Raw genomic sequence first — 17,966 nt, forward strand, 5'->3', positions numbered from 1 at the left:
CTGGTCAACAGAGCAAGCAAGACCCTGTGTCAAAATAATAATTATATGCTTAATTTAAACAATCTAATTGCAGTGATATTTTTATATTTTTATATATATATATGTATGTATTTCTCGTTAATCAAAATATGTGACCCATTCTTGATTTGGAAAGGAATTTGAAGAAAGAATAGCATTTTTTCTTTCTAACTCTAGCTATGATGGTTAATGCTTCCTAGGCACCATCTAACTACTAGGGGGAATCAGTATGGAGATTTTATTTTCTCCATATTTTATCCGAGCTTGGAATCTTTCTTAAATGTATGTAATTAATCAGTACACAATCATGTATTTGAAAGTAATTTTTAATGCATGCCTAATTTGGAATGTTCTTTCCCTCCCACCAGTCTCTACAATACAACTAACAGTCTCTTTTGAATTTCTGTTTCTGTTTTTTTTTTTTTTTTTTTTTGGTTTTTTTTTTTAAGGAATAAGTCAGCAACCTGATCCAGGCTTTACTGGGGCTACAACTCCCCAGAGCCCACTTATGTCACCCCGAATGGCACATACACAGAGTCCCATGATGCAACAGTCTCAGGCCAACCCAGCCTATCAGGCCCCCTCTGACATGAATGGATGGGCACAGGGGAGCATGGGCGGAAACAGGTAACACCATGTTTCTGTGTGTTGTTGAGATAAATGATCACCAGGGAAACTTTCTATAGACTACCTGTCTCCTTTCTCTTTTTTTTTTTTTTTTTTAAAGTCTGCTCATGCAAGCAATATCAAGCAAACTTCTAAATAAGCCAGTTTACTTTTCCTAGAACAGGAGTCACTAGAATTTACAAAAGCTTAGCAAGGAACATCCTTTGGAGGAACAAGAACATCCCTAAGAAGGTACCACTGACCAATTTATGATAGAAATTGCTGTGGAAGGCGGTGACCTAGAAGCCATCCTTTATCACTACTTTTGATAAAAACAAACAGAAAGCTCCTCGGGTGCAGGCATGAAAGTGGGGGGTGTCCTTCAGCCATCACAGTGGCAGTATGAAAAGGAGAAGGATTTGCTTGCCCTGACAGCATCATCGAATGCCACTTCCCCTGCTGTCTCAGGCTTCAGCAAGCCCACTATCTGCCAGCTGTCTCAGCCTGGGTTCATGCCGTTCAAATTTATTCACTCAAAGTAAATGCCTGAGAAACAAGTGCTCTGAACTGCCTGCCTCTGGATACCAGCAAGCTGTAACATTCATTCAATCTTTCCATTGTATTCTAGCATGTTTTCCCAGCAGTCCCCACCACACTTTGGGCAGCAAGCAAACACCAGCATGTACAGTAACAACATGAACATCAGTGTGTCCATGGCAACCAACACAGGTGGCATGAGCAGCATGAACCAGATGACAGGACAGATCAGCATGACCTCAGTGACCTCCGTGCCTACGTCGGGGCTGTCCTCCATGGGTCCCGAGCAGGTGAGCGCCCAAGGAGAAGCAACCCAATGGCTTCAGGTCATGGCTTTTTGTCTACTTCTGCATCAGATGTATCTTTCTATGTATCTAACCTTAACCACCCACTCCCACATTTATTTTGAGGAGTGTTTTTCACCTTTCACCTGTGTTGGTGACATTAATAAAAATCTTTGTTAATGATTAAATAAACAGAAAGGATTCCTGACTGCTTGAGGAGCTTTTAAAATATTTCATAACTTTCTTATCATTGACATTTTTCTCTTGAGGAATTAACCAGTGTCTAAAATGAATCTCTAAAATGAAGTGGTGAGTGTACTCTTAAAATAGCTTTATTTGGGGGTTATCGTTTGAGGGGGTTTGTTTTATTTTGTTTTGTTTTGAGACAGAGTCTCACTCTGTCATCTAGGCTGGAGTGCAGTGGTGCCATCTTGACTCATGGCAACCTTCATCTCCTGGCTTAAGCAGTCCTCCCACCTCAGCCTCCTGGGTAGCTGGGATTATAGGCACATACCACCATGCCCAGCTAGAGGATTATAGTTTAATAATGGATTTATTTCTAAGTGTAAAACCAGATGAAAAGCAAAGGCCAAACTACCTGCCATCCAGTTAGTTTGATATGATGCTTCATTTATGCAGAGACGGACACAGATAATCCAAAAACTATTCTTTTTACTTTGGAATGTGAATGCAATGATTTTTTTAAATAATTGTTTTGTGTTGAACAACATCAAAATGATTCTGTTCCTAACTTCACTAGATGGCAGAGAGACTCAAAGCATTTGAGATAGCAATAGCCAGCCTGAATCCAAAAATCTGTGGCTGATTCAGAGGTAAAACTAGAGGTTAATCATTGTACCATGGTATTTACAGAAGATCTTATTTTTAAAGGCCCAAAATGCTGACCACTCTACCGCTGATCCTCAGTAGTTCACGCAAGTAAAAAATGTGGCAAGACCTTGACTCTTATTTCATATATGGAGAAAGTACAGTATGGAAAGTGTAAATGACTTAAGCACGAAATCCCTGACAGCTTTGTGAATGTCTGTTAGAGCAAGATTGTGAGAATGGTGAAAGATTGAAGACTCTGATTAGATCCATTTAATTCTGATGTGAACCACAATTTTTGTGAAAATTTTAAGAACTATTACAGAGCTTTGGTGTTTTATTCTTTAAAACAATTAATAAAAATGTGAAGTGGTACATGAAAAAATTTAAAACCCTTTGCTTTTTAAGAAGGTTGTGTGCTTATAGTAATAACTTACACTTCTGTTACTGAATTGATGACAGTTAAATGCATATTTTGATACATTAAGCAGACATAAAGAAATACAAACTTTTAGCCTGGCATGTTGGCTTGTGCCTATAAGCTTAGCTACTCAGGAGGCTGAAGTGGGAAGATGGCTTGAAGCCAGGAATTCAAGATCAGTCTGGGCAACATAGTGAGACTCTGTCTCTTTAAAAAAAAAAAAAAAATGTTTAAATTAGCTAGGCATGGTGGCAGGTGCCTGTAGTTCCAGCTACTTGGGAAATTGAGGCTGGAGGATCTATTGAGCCCAAGAGTTTAAGGCTGCAGTGAGCTAAGATTGCACCACTGCACTCCAGCCTGGGCGACAGAGCAAGACCCTATCTCTTAAAATATATGCGTGTGTTTATAGAGAGATATATATGCTTTTATTTCTTCAATGGAGAAATGTAGGGTTGATGTTGTATTTCCTGCAAAAATGGGCCACTAGCAACTCCTAATTTGCTTGCTGAGGAAAAATGTACAAAGTAAGGGCTACTGACATAGTCTAGTGTAACACGATCCTAATCCAGTCTGCTCAGCAGTAAACTGATGCATGTTTATTTCATGCGTTTTCAACAATCCAGATTGTTTAGAAACTTCTGCATGATTTTAAACTGTTTGAATCCCGTGGTTAATTTGGAAGCCCCAAGGCGCAACTGCAGTGTATCTTCCTACAAAAATCATTCTATTAGCATTCGTACATTTACTTTCTAATGTGTAAAGAAATGTACAAATGCAAATGAAAAGTTCATTTGGTCAGAGTAAATTCACAAAATCCAGCACTAGTTTGGGTATTCACACTTGCTCTTGAGAGTTAATAACTTGCCTAAGTAGCAAAGATGTCAGGAACTTCTCAGATGACTTGAAAGTCCCAAATGTGAGTCATTGGTGTAATTTGAATAAGCCAAGAAAGCATACTGGTTATGGCACAAAAATGGCTCTATTATTATTAAGTCAATTGAATTTTATTTCAATCAGCATGCAGATAAAGATAAAGGTTAATTTTGAAGGCAGCTAGTATTTCATAAGTATTTTCATGTTCCTCTGGACTCCGCAAAATACGTACATGGGAGAGCTGGTGTAGGTATCAGTCCATTGTTCTGCAGTTCCTTTTCCCCGTTTTTATACCCCTAAAAGCAGAGGAAGGGCGGCGGCCACTTGTTTTCCAGTGCACTCTTGGACATCCTGCTCCACATAGCCACTGTCCTGTCTTCTTGTCCTCAGGTTAATGATCCTGCTCTGAGGGGAGGCAACCTGTTCCCAAACCAGCTGCCTGGAATGGATATGATTAAGCAGGAGGGAGACACAACACGGGTAAGAAAGAACAGTGAAATATGTGAATATGGAAGTAAAGCAAACATGAATATTTGATAGACCAAAACTGGCATAGATATATTGTTAACCAGTAGATTAAAGATAGTTGTAAAGTATCTTCTAGTTTCATTTGGCATACAGTGCTTTTGTGTGAATGATTCTTTCTTTAAGCTCATTTTAATTCAGCTGATGGTACCATATGAACTAAGAACGCTAATTTATTTGTTTATTTATTTATCTTTTTTTCCTGTAATCTTCATAGCCAACAAAAGAATGGTAATTTTGCCCTGGAATGATACTATGATAGCAAAGCAAGAAATAAAGTGGCAAAGAATTAGTTGTGTTAGGGCAAACTTTTATTTTGCTTTTCTGAATTATAAGGCTAGATTTTTAGGATGATAAAGAGGAATTAACTTACATTGTTCACTCCCTTAATTAAGTCTTCCTAAGGGTTTTCTATATTTCGTTGTGTCTAGGAACAATCTAGTGTATTATTTATATTATTGTATTATTTGCTTATTACACCTTAAACACTTTTGTTTTTTGTTTTTCTGAGACAGTGTCTTGCTTTGTTGCCCTGGCTGGAATGCAGTGGCATGATCTTGGCTCACTGCAACCTCCACCTCCCGGATTCAAGCAACTCTCCTACCTCAGCCTTGAGTATCTGGGATTACAGGCACACGCCACCATGCCTGGCTAGTTTTTGTGTTTTTAGTAGAGACGGGGTTTCACCATGTTGGCCAGGCTGGTCTCAAACTCCTGACCTCAGGTGATTCACCCACCTCAGCCTCCCAAAGCACTGGGATTACAGGCGTGAGCCATCACACCTGGCCTGTTAAACACTTGTTCTAAAAAGAATGATATTACCATGTTCAGCCAATGAAACTGTAGAATAATTAGTACTTAGACCTAATTGAAATATGTACCTAGCAGCAGATCTCTTGCAGGGAGAGCTCTGAGCAGTTTGGCACATAGGTAAATGGGCCTATGTGGCCCTTTAAGGTAAGGGATATTACCCTTCACAATTGGTAGCTCTTTTTTAAAAAATTCTATCCCATACAACCTGTTAAGTGGAAGAAAATATTTGCAAACCATTTATCCAACAAGGGACTAATATCTATAATATACGAAGAACTCAACAGGAATAAAATAGATAATCCCATTAAAAAGTGGGCAAAGTTTGTGACCAGCCTGGCCAACTTAGTGAAACCCCATCTTTACTAAAAATACAAAAATTAGCCAGCTGTGTTGGCATGTGCCTGTAGTCCCAACTACGGAGGCTGAGGCAGGAGAATCACTTGTACTTGGGAGGTGGAGGTTGCAATGAGCCGAGACCATGCCATTGCACTCCAGCCTGGGTGACAGAGTGAGACTCCATCTCAAAAAAAAAGGTGGACAAAGGACATAAATAGACATTTCTCAAAAGAAAACATGCAGATGGCCAACAGATATATTAAAAATGCTCAGCATCAGTAATCATCAGAGAAATACAAATAAAAGCCATAAGGAGATACCATTTTACCCCAGTCAGAATGGCTATTATTAAAAACACAAAAAATAACAGATGTTGACAAGATACTGTAAAAAGGGAACTCTCATACACTGTTAGAATGTAAACTAGTAGAGCCAGTATGGAGATTTCTCAGAAAACTAAAAACAGAATTATCATTTGATCCAGGAGTCACACTGCTGGGTTTCTACCCAAAGGAAGAAAGGTGAGTATATCAAAGGGATACCTGCACTCATGGTTATTGCAGCACTATTCACAATAGCAAAGATATAGAATCAACCTGTATGTCCATCAGTGGATACATGGATAAAGAAAATGTGGTACATATACACAGTAGAATACTATTTAGCCATTAAAAAAAATGAAATCATGTCATTTGTGGCAACATAGATGGAACTGGAGGTCATTATCTTAACTGAGATAAGGCAGGCACAAAAAGACAAATATCTATTGCATGTTCTCACATATGAGAACTAGAAAATTTATTCACATGGAAGTAGAGAGTGGAAAAATACATAACAGAGACTAAGAAAGGTGACTGTGAGGGCAGAAGAGGAGAAAGAGAAGTGGGTGAGAGGTTACAGACATACAATTAGAAGGAATAAATGTAATGTTAGCAGAGTAGCATAACTATAGTTAAAAATGTATTGCATCTGGGTGATGGACATCCTGAAACCCTGACTTGATCACTCGCTATGCATTATGTAATGAAATTTCACATGTACCCCCATAAATTTGTACAAATAAAAATAAAAAATCCTCTCCTGGCCAGGCGCAGTGGCTCAAGCCTATAATCCGAACACTTTGGGAGGCCGAGGCGGGCGGATCACCTGTCAGGAGTTCAAGACTAGCCTGGCTGGCCGGGCGCGGTGGCTCAAGCCTGTAATCCCAGCACTTTTGGGAGGCCGAGATGGGCGGATCACGAGGTCAAGAGATCGAGACCATCCTGGCTAACAGGGTGAAACCCCGTCTCTACTAAAAAATACAAAAAACTAGCCGGGCGAGGTGGCGGGCGCCTGTAGTCCCAGCTGCTCGGGAGGCTGAGGCAGGAGAATGGCATAAACCCGGGAGGCAGAGCTTGCAGTGAGCTGAGATCCAGCCACTGCACTCCAGCCTGGGCGACAGAGCGAGATTCTGTTCAAGACTAGCCTGGCTAACATGATGAAACCTCACCTCTACTAAAAATACAAAATTAGCCAGGCATAGAAGCACATGCTTGTAGTCCCAGCTACTCAGGAGTCTGAGGCAGGAGAATTGCTTGAACCCGGGAGGCGGAAATTGTAGTGAGCCAAGATCAAGCCATTGCACTCCAACATGGACAACAAGAGCAAAACTCTGTCTCCAAAAAAAAAAAAAAAAAAAAAATCCCCCCCAATAGAGACAGTACAGGGTTGTTGTTCAATTTCCCCAAAAAAAAAAAAAAAAAAAAGTGGGTATTGGATGATATGGTTAATACTAGCATTCAAGTTGAGAAAGTAATAGCATAAATTTGCTCCAGATTTTAACTTACTGTGTGAATATTCTCCATGCGGTTTCTCTTGTTTTTAAGAATCCACAGTCCTGAGTGGCAGAGGTGCTGGCTGTTGGTGGGAGTCCTGTAGATGTTGTGTGTACATACCTAGAGGGGCTGGTATCTTTCCTGGTGCCAATTCTGTTCTCTCCTCCACTGAGTACAGGAAATGAGCAGCCACACAACTCAGTCATGGCTTATGTGCAGAAGTTGAAATCAGGAACACACTTCCCAGAAGAACAGTGACGTTACTGATAATTGGGCTCCCACAGAGGGACCATTTTAACCCAAAAGTGCCGGGGAGCTCAACCTCTGAGCACATCATATCTCTATGGGAGAAAAATGGATTTGGGAGGCCAGGCTCACATCTCCCTCCTTGAATTCACCACAGTGAGATTAGACCTCCCTGCCTCACCCTTCATCATGTGACTGCATGCCAGCCTAGGCCAGGGCTCCAGCAGAGCGGGTGCCCCGAGAAAGCCACTCTGTAGGTTAAGGCCCTCAAATATTTCATGGGCCCAGTCTGCCACCCCTGTCTCCCAAGAGCCTCAGGAATTGATCTGCCCTGCCTTGTGCCCTTTTTCAGCTGCCATGTAACCTCCAAGAAGAAGAGATCCAGCTGTTACAAAATCAGAACACTGAGATGGTCCCACATTCTGCCTTTTAAAAAATTACAGAAACAACCAACATGTACTGAGCATTTACTGCAAGCCTATTCTCCATTAAGAGTTTTAGGCCGGGCGCGGTGGCTCAAGCCTGTAATCCCAGCACTTTGGGAGGCCGAGACGGGCGGATCACGAGGTCAGAATATCGAGACCATCCTGGCTAACACGGTGAAACCCCGTCTCTACTAAAACTACAAAAAACTAGCCGGGCGACGTGGCGGCGCCTGTAGTCCCAGCTACCCGGGAGGCTGAGACAGGAGAATGGCGTGAACCCGGGAGGCGGAGCTTGCAGTGAGCTGAGATCCGGCCACAGCACTCCAGCCTGGGTGACAGAGCGAGACTCCGTCTCAAAATAAATAAATAAATAAATAAAATTTAAAAAAGAGTTTTACTTAGATTCCCTCATTTAAACCACACCACAACTGTCTGGTAGAGCTACTGTTTTGAGAGTTTAATGACTAGATCAAGGTCTTACAGCATTGGGAACTAAATCCAGGCCAGCTGACCCCAAATATGCACTCTTAACCCCTGCACCCTCCTGCCACTTCCCTGAAGGGAACACTGAGCACTTGTGAGATTTTTCTAAGGGTTTAATGCAGGTAGCATTGGAGAAGGCCAAGAAGGGATAATTTCCTTCTTTGGTGCCACTCCCTTCTCAATATTTAGATCTTATAGGGATGAGAAAGATATTCATAAACAATGTGGACAGACAGTAAATATTCAGCTACATTTTTGGAAGCATCCTCAGCCCCAGGCATTGGGATTCTTCATCTCAGGAGGGAGGAACCTCCCAGAGCAAGGGAAGGGAGTGAACGTTTTGGCCTCGAATTTACCAAGGACAGTGCCAGGCCCTTCATAGATATTTAAGGTTCCCCACCGCTTCAGATGAGGAGACTGAATCTCAGAGGACGAGATAATTTACGCAGGGTCACCAGCTAGCCTGAAGACTTCGAGAACTGGTGACCCAAATCAACCAAGGTAGAAAGTGCCCGGCTGGGGGTTTAGGGACGGGCCTGCAACCAGCCCTGTGGTGCGGGCCACACGGCAGGCTGGCAGGACCAGGGGTTCACCTTCACGTGCATCTTGGTGCCCCATGGGGGCCCACTAAACCCAAATGGAAAGAGTAGCATTAGGATCTAAGACATCAATTTTCAGTAAATATAGGATGTTCTCTCTTCCCAGCAAAGGCGTCTTTTGGGTGAGGCACAGTGGGTGGCACACTTGTAGTCACAGCTACTCAGCTGGCTTGAGGCCAGGGGTTCTAGGCTGCAATGAGCTATGACTGCACCTGTGAACAGCCACTACACTCCATCCTGGGCAACACAGCGCCTGTCTGTTACTGTCTTGCCCAGGCCACTGATAACCTCATCAACTTTCCCTGTTTTTTTCTAGTCCCGCTCTTGAATCTGCCTCATCCACCTGCACTTTCTTCATGCTAATTGCTAAGGCCAGAGAATAATCTGTATAGGATATCCCTTTTCATTCATCAGAAATAACCAGAAGTTACTTGCATTTGTCACCGTGCTACTTATGTGCACACTGATAGGGGTTCAGTCGTCATCCTGTGTTTCCGTAATAAGCTCTGCTGCTGCTGTTATGAATCAAGGAGCTTTTTCCAGAATTTTTTTTTTTTTTTTTTTTTGAGACGGAGTCTCTGTCGACCAGGCTAGAGTGCAGTGGTACAATCTTGGCTCACTGCAGCCTCTGTCTCCCAGGTTCAAGCGAATCTTCTGCCTCCGCCTCCCAAGTAGCTGGGGTTACAGGCCCATGCCGCCACCACCACGCCCAGCTAATTTTTGTATTTTTAGTAGAGACGGGGTCTCACCATGTTGGCCAGGCTGCTCTCAAACTCGACCTCAAATGATCCGCCTGCCTCGGCCTCCCAAACTGCTGGGATTACAGGCGTGAGCCTGTGCCCTGCTCTTTTCCAGAATTGTTAGTGGTAATCTGGTTCTATTTGTTGAACAAGATACTACTGTCATCCATTATTAATTGACTCTGTTCCATTTATCTTGAATTGGAAATTATAGTGGTACCTTGCTTTAAGCAGAGCTAGTATGTACAACCATAGACTTACCAAAAATATGTATTTAGAGAAGGGCAGTTATTTGACCTAACCAGAAGATTCTTCCTTTTATAAGAACTTACAGCATTTCTTTATATTTTAGATATATTTAAATAGATTAAAATTGAGTTTACTGCTCAGCAGCATGGTTCTCTTGTAATTACTTCTATTTACTAGTGTTATGAAAATTGATCACTAATAGGGTCGGCTTTTAGTTGATGATGATGGTGATAGTGGTGATGACATTTAGTGAGCACTTATGATGTTCCAAGAACTATTTAAACACTTCATGTGCATCATTTTGTGTAATCCTTACAACCATCCTAAGAAGTATTAGGTACAAAATGGCCCCCACCCCTAAGTGACACAGCCAGGGTACACCCCAGGTAGTGCGACTCCAGAGGTGTGTGTGGAGCACAGCGTTCTCCTTCATCAAACTGATTCTCTTCGGTGGCTGCTCCTGGATGGTAGTCCATGCCAGAGAATACTGCCTTACACAGTTTCTAAGCCTCAGAAATGCAATAGGTATGAATACTTCTCAGTAGAGTTTCTTTTTCTAGACTAACTGGAAAATTGAGGGTTTTTCATATTTTAATCAGCACCATGGAGTGTTTTCTATGAAATCATAAAAGTGACACAAGTTAGGAATACGAATCTATTCAGCTTTATATTATAAAGTATGCTAAATGTTCTTCTCTGAGAAGAAGTAAAATCACAGGTATTCTAAGCTCATTTTGTAAGCTTAGGAGAATTGTGCATCTGACCAGGGGCTAATGTAATTCCACCTTTGGCCACTAGAACTCATGATCTGGCAATACTTTCCCCAGAACTCTCTTTTTGGGGTGCTAAGGTAAAATACATTATTTGGAGCTGGCTTCCTCTCTAATCTTACTTACATTAGATAATTTCTAATGGCCCTGATGGCCTAGAATTCTGTGTCTAAATATCTAAATCCCAGAAGCAATTGTTACATGTTTCTAAAGCAGACAGTATTTCCACTAACAGAACTCAGATCATGTTGTTATTTATGATCATTTGATTTGTAGCAAGGTACAATTATAATCTCCATGTTGTCTGCCTTGCCTAGTTGGGCAATTTTTGTGATACCAGTAACAAAGAATGTCTTGTGGATATATCCCAGCACCTACCATATAATAGATGCTGAATTAATGTTTGCTAAGTGAATGAAAACTTTTGGAAGGAAGATAGTCAATAGCCAAAGAAAATCATTGACAGATATATTTGCACCAACCAAAGAAACAATGCCACATGACTTGCTCACTATAACCTTTGGTATTCAGTCATTCACATCATCAGCACATAGCCAAAAACCAGCAAGAACACCCCAAGAGGCTGGGCGCAGTGGCTTACACCTGCAATCCCAGCATTTTGAGAGGCCAAGGTGAGCAGATCACCTGAAGTCAGGAGTTTGAGACCAGCCTGGCCAACATGGTGAAACCCCATCTCTACAAAAAATACAAAAATTAGACACGGTGGCGGGCGCCTGTAGTCCCAGCTACTCAGGAGGCCAAAGCTGGAGAATCACTTGAACCTGAGAGGCGGAGGTTGCAGTGAGCCGAGATTGTGCCACTGCACTCCAGCCTGGGCAACAGAGAAAGACTGCGTCTCAAAAAAAAGAAAGAAAGGAAAAAAAAAAGAAAGAACACCCCAGGAGTCAAAATCCATCATGATTTAGCTTGCTGAAGCCAGGGAGAACACACCCAGAGAACCTTGGGAGCATCTGATTAGGGAAAATCAGGAGGGCCATTTTATAGAAGAAGGGTTTGTACTGGATGAATTTGAGGAAGGATTAGGAAGCAGTGGCCCCTTCTGGATCGGATGCTGCCAAAAAGCAGCTGGGTGAATTGTTCAGTCATCTTTATTGAAGGTGGGAGAAATGAAATTGAGCTAGCATGTTGTTGGTTGGAGAGCGGTCATTAAGGAGAGATTCGTCATCCATTTGCAGACGATGGCCTGCAAGAAATAGCATGTAGGATTCGCTGGGCTCCTCCTTGCCTCCTGGAAGCGTTGTGTGAAGGAAGGAATGGCGCCCTCTGCCTGTTCACCTCCACATCGAATGTCCTCATCCAGATGCAGCCTTAGTGATTTGCTTTATTGAAAATAGTCAGGGATTTTGATGTTTTTGTGATGGGCTTTATGATGGTTTTATCAAAACCTCAAAGATATTTCACAACTTTTTATCTGTCTGTTTTCCTACAGAAATATTGCTGACACTGACAGTAGCCAGTTGCTTCTTCAGCTGACCGGGCTCACTTGCTCAAAACACTTCCAAGTCTGGAGAGCTGTGTCTATTTGTTTCAAACCAACTGACCTGCCAGCCGGTTCTGCCAGAGCAGACAGGCCTGGGCCCTGGTCCCCAGGGTGGCATCCACTCGGCTGTGGCAGGAGGAGCTGCCTCTTCTCTTGACAGTCTGAAGCTTGCATCCAGACAGTCGCTCAGTCTGTTCACTGCATTCACCTTAGTGCAACTTAGATCTCTCCTGCAAAGTAAATGTTGACAGGCAAATTTCATACCCATGTCAGATTGAATGTATTTAAATGTATGTATTTAAGGAGATCCATGCTCTTGTTCTGTTCCTGTTCGGTTCCAGACACTGGTTTCTTGCTTTGTTTTCCCTGGCTAACAGTCTAGTGCAAAAGATTAAGATTTTATCTGGGGGAAAGAAAAGAATTTTTTTAAAAACTAAAAGTGTTTTAAGCTAAAGCCTGAACTTGGGATGGAAGCAGGACAGACACCGTGGACAGCGCCATATTTACAGACACACCCAGTGCATGAAGACCAACAAAGTCACAGTCGTATCTTTAGAAAGCGCTAAAGACCATGTTGGAAAGAGTCTCCAGTTACTGAACAGATGAAAAGGAGCCTGTGAGAGGGCTGTTAACATTAGCAAATATTTTTTCCTTGTTTTTTCTCTGTTAAAACCAAACTAGTTCGCCTGAATCATGAATCAAGAAGAAATAATTTTCATTTCTATATTAAGTTCCCTTTAGTTTGATCAGACAGCTTGAATCAGCATCTCTTCTTCCCTGTCAGCCTGACTCTTACCTTCCCCTCTCTCATTCCCCATCCTCCCTACTTTCATTCATTTTTTAAAAAATAATATAAGCTACAGAAACCAGGTAAGCCCTTTATTTCCTTAAATGTTTTGCCAGCCACTTACCAATTGCTAAGTATTGAATTTCAGAAAAAAAAAAAAAATGCATTTACTGGCAAGGAGAAGAGCAAAGTTAAGACTTGATACCAATCGAGCTAAGGATACCTGCTTTGGAAGCATGTATATTCTGTTCCCCAGCAACTCTGGCCTCCAAAATGGGAGAAAATGCCAGTGTGTTTAAATTGATAGCAGATATCACGACAGATTTAACCTCTGCCATGTGTTTTTTATTTTGTTTTTTAGCAGTGCTGACTAAGCCGAAGTTTTGTAAGGTACATAAAATCCGATTTATATGTAAACAAGCAATAATTTAAGTTGAGAACTTATGTGTTTTAATTGTATAATTTTTGTGAAGTATACATATTGTGGAATTGACTCAAAAATGAGGTACTTCAGTATTAAATTAGATATCTTCATAGCAATGTCTCCTAAAGGTGTTTTGTAAAGGATATCAATGCCTTGATTAGACCTAATTTGTAGACTTACGACTTTTTATTTTCTAAACCTTGTGATTCTGCTCATAAGTCATTTATCTAATCTGTATGATATGCAGCCGCTGTAGGAACCAATTCTTGATTTTTATATGTTTATATTCTTTCTTAATGAACCTTAGAAAGACTACATGTTACTAAGCAGGCCACTTTTATGGTTGTTTTTCTTGCCCACTCTGGTAGGGGAATAATCTTTTATTAATGGGTGTCAGTTTCAGACAACTGCAATACCAAGAAACTGATGACCTTTTTTGAGCTATTTCTCCTTAACCCCTAATACCTTTCTTACCTAAATTTCAGAATGATATCTTTTGATGTCTAAAAGCAAAGCATTTTATAATATCTCATTAGCCAGGCTTTTAGGAACAGAGAAGTTTTCCTTGAAATTTGATTGTTTATTTGTGGCAGGGTGAAAAATGTACAAACTACCCCTATTTATATTTATATCTCTCTCTATGTGTACAGATTATGGAAATATAGAAAGAGATATAACCCAAAGATAGATGGTAAGTAGACAGTCTGAAAATGTTGCTCCATACTAAAGAAGCTTTCTGGAAATTTGCATTTTGCTACTTTTTTTCCACTTGAGAGGGATCTCAATACAGGGAGGTGGCCAAGGAACAGCACTTCTTAGTGGCCACCAGTTCATATATCCCCTCAAAAGGCTCTACTTTTCTCCACCAAACCATTGGGTTGCCCAACTGTGATGGAAAAAACAAGCAGATGTTGGCCCAGGACTCCAGGACCTCCCCGTGTGCTGAGGCTCACGTGGCATACAATTCAGTGTGACCGACCAGTTTTAATGTTTAGAAATATGTGAATTATAATGATTTTTAACTTCACACAGCACAAAAAAGAAATGGAGTTTAAACTGGATTTGTTTTGTTTTTAGTTTCAAGTCCCTTTTAACTACAACACCGTCCAAAACTATCTACCTATCTGTTCTTTTTTATCCATCTACCCGCTGTATTTTAATGTCGATCCTAATTCAGACAAATCTGCAACCTCATGATACTGGTAATTTATAATAATTCATGATCATTGCTGTTTTGAAGGAAAAGATGATAAATTGTCTTATGGTTTCGATCAGGTAATGGATTTTTGTTTTACATCTAATTTGGAGAAGAAAAGTAAGTGAAGGAATCCTCTGATCATATTGATCACTATAGAAGCAAAAGCCAAATCAATTCCCTTCATTATCAGTATTTCTCATGCTGTACACAATAAATTTGTTAGACTGAGTACTTGGTTTTCGTTTAATAGTACAAATAATCAGTGTTTCGCTTATATTACTAAATGTGAAAAACATAATGTGAAAAGTATACATACATTAACTTGGTTGTAAAACTCATTTAAGTGTTCATGTAATGTGGTAAGTTTAAAAAGTGAAGTGAGCTGTTTTATTACAATGAATTCGTTTGACTCAAAGATTAATATGCCCCTCTCCCTATGTGTATCTCTTACGGCCTGTAATAATTGAAAGCAATGTTTTTGCAGTTTATATAATGCAATTTTTAATCTGTGTTCAAAAATGGAGTTCATATGGGCTTAACACATGAAATGGGTGGCACAGATCCACTTGCAGAACCCAAAGATACACAATCAATTTTGAAATGCAACTTAAGCCATTAATTGTTGGTGTGAATTTAAAATTTTCTAGTGTTTGTATGGTAGTATGCTGCCTAAGAGCAAAGCATTCTCTGCACAAAAGAAAATTACTGTAGTGGCTTCGATTTTAATTAGAATTTTCTCCCTGGTGTTTCTTTATAGACTAAAACAAAATCTTTTAAGTTTCTTACTACAGGTAAAAGCTATGTGCAAGAACCTCAAAATGCTAAAATCTAGCATAATGCCTTAGATCTGTTTTTAAGTCTTGTATATTCCTACATAGCTGTCCGATGTATTATATTTGTATAGTGAATTGTGTACAATTTTTGAATAAGTGCATCATCACTTAACCTTTATGTTGTTGAATAGTGATGATGATACATTTCTTCAAACATTTAACTGTCATTTTTTTTCCTTTGTCATTTGTGAGTTTTATTTGTACAGTTCCTCATGAAGTTGCATCTGAGATGTGTGTATATGAAAAGATTATACAAGGGTAAAATTAAGCAATATATTAACTATGGTTCTTCAGGAGAAAGCTTACAGTGTTTCAGGTTGTGATTTATTTTCAAAATGGAGTTGACTCTGAACATCACTTTGTTCACCTGCATTGATGTTTGTATTTCTAGTGTGAGCAGTTTATGCAAAGGTAGATATATTCAGAGAAATTTTAAATACATTTATGCAAGTTAATATTGCTTTGCTGATGCTATTTGCTTATTTGATGTTAAATAATGCTATTGTAAATAAAGAATTCTGTTGTTATTGCATCATTTAATAAATTTTAATGCCTTCGGGTTTTACATGGCTTTAGAGATTTTAATGTGTTTATATTGTATCTTCTTTCATAATTGCACTTAAAAAGACCTTACTTGTAATTTAATAATTTATTATATTTATATGGTAGTTGACACTGTTCACAGCACCTTAACATTTAATTCTTCCAATAACCCATTTTATAAATCTTCACATTTGAAATAAAGGATTATCGAGTAACCTAATGGCAAATATAAGCCACATCTAGTTCCACTGAGTCCTAGATGACTCTTCACCATGCTGTTCCACCTTCCATTCCCAAATCTCCAGACATATTTATAAGAATAATGTGGACTTCTGACTGGCTTAGGAAGGTCACATCACACATTAGAATATCCATAATGGTTTAATAGTTGATAAGCAGTACAAGTACAGTACCTGAAACCTAGATCATAAGCTATATGAAATAGTAACCTGGAATTGTATTTTTAAAAGATCCAAAAAAAAAAAAATGATTAGGAAACTCTTATCAATGCTGTTAACTATGTTAACAGATTAAAGGAAGAAAAAAAACATGATTAACAATGAGTGCCATTTGGTAAATTAGTGTAGGACAAATGTTAGCTCTCATTCATTTTAAAGAAATAAAGCTAGGAAAAGTAAATGTCGTAAATGTATTTAAAGTTATGGCATTCCCAATGAAACATCTTAATGGTGAACTAAAAGTATTAATTAAAGTCAACAAAACAAGGAGCCCCACCACCAATACTAAGAAAAAAAGTCCTAATATGAGAATAGAAGAGAAAACATTTTCAACAATTTGATTATCTATGGGGAAAAACGCAAAGATTTTGGGTTTTTGCTTTTGCCCTACCTTTGGAATGAATAGAAAAGCTCTGTGAAATGGCTAGACTATACAAAAATCAATACCGTCTATCCATACTAACTTTGAAACTGTATCTTTAAAATATCCCTGTTCACAATAACAAAATAATATAATGCTTATTAAATGGAATTACACCTAACAGGAAGTGTCACAGACCTTTGTGAAGAAAACTAAAGGTTAACCAAAAGACGTAGAAAATTTTTAAAAATGGAGACATGCTATGAACCCAGAAAGACCTAAATACAAGACCATTCATTCTTTCCCCAAAGTCATGACAATCCCTATCAAAATCAAAAGAAGTAAGATGCATTTGGAAGAAAAAATGTGTGATAATAGAAATTTGGAAGACGTGAGACTTCTAACAGCATTTTATAATCTAGTGATTTGTGGTATAAAATACTTAACACGGATAAATACATTTGAAAAAGCCCAGAGAGATTGCTGTGTAAATATAAAATCAATATATGATAGATTGCATTTCTAATTCACAAAATCACTGTTCTTAAAAACAAAAGTGGTGTTGAGACAGTTGGTCACATTTGAGTGAAATACCAAGCTTAACTCCCTACCCCACGATATTAGCAAATGCCAAATGGATCAAAGGTTAAACATAAATGTAAAATTGCTAGAAGGTTATGTTTGCATTATCAGAAAAGTGGAAACATTTTTTGAAGAACAAGTTATTAAGAAATGGATAAGTAAATATATTTGTGTGTATATGTGTATATATATTAGATTTATATGTGTGTATACATATAAACAATATGTGTATACATATAAACCTAATATATGTGCATACATATAAACTTTATATATGTGTATACATATAAACAATATAATCTACCAAAAATATTCTAATGTCCTACATATACACATATTTATATGTGTGTGTATATGTATATATATATAAATCATATATACTGTAGACAGCAAATATAATGTATAACTAAGTGATATTTAAAGTTGAAAAAAGGAAAATGAGCAAAAAAACATACTGAGGCCGGGCGCGGTGGCTCAAGCCTGTAATCCCAGCACTTTTGGGAGGCCGAGACGGGCGGATCACGAGGTCAGGAGATCGAGACCATCCTGGCTAACACGGTGAAACCTCGTCTCTACTAAAAAATACAAAAAAAACTAGCCGGGCGAGGTGGCAGGCGCCTGTAGTCCCAGCTACTCGGGAGGCTGAGGCAGGAGAATGGCGTAAACCCGGGAGGCGGAGCTTGCAGTGAGCTGAGATCCGGCCACTGCACTC

The 17,966-nt window shown here is 39.5% G+C and overlaps 1 protein-coding gene across 6 annotated transcripts in view; it reads left to right on the forward strand.

Moving 5' to 3' along the window:
* The window catches only part of NCOA2 (nuclear receptor coactivator 2), a 306,070-nt gene extending 290,175 nt beyond the window's left edge, over positions 1-15,895 (forward strand). For 3 of the 6 annotated variants that reach the window (XM_017872742.1, XM_017872737.1, XM_017872738.1), the window contains 4 exons: positions 468-645; positions 1,253-1,451; positions 3,958-4,047; positions 12,018-15,895. In XM_017872742.1, the coding sequence (XP_017728231.1) occupies positions 468-645; positions 1,253-1,451; positions 3,958-4,047; positions 12,018-12,029 (479 nt within the window). In that variant the 3' untranslated portion in view covers positions 12,030-15,895. The remainder of the gene's footprint in view (positions 1-467; positions 646-1,252; positions 1,452-3,957; positions 4,048-12,017) is intronic. The other 3 variants (XM_017872740.1, XM_017872741.1, XM_017872739.1) reach the window with 2 other exon arrangements.
* Positions 15,896-17,966: the final 2,071 nt, after the last annotated feature.

The sequence above is a fragment of the Rhinopithecus bieti genome, unplaced genomic scaffold (genome assembly GCF_001698545.2).
Source record: "Rhinopithecus bieti isolate Rb0 unplaced genomic scaffold, ASM169854v2 scaffold_6536, whole genome shotgun sequence".
NCBI lineage: Eukaryota > Metazoa > Chordata > Mammalia > Primates > Cercopithecidae > Rhinopithecus > Rhinopithecus bieti.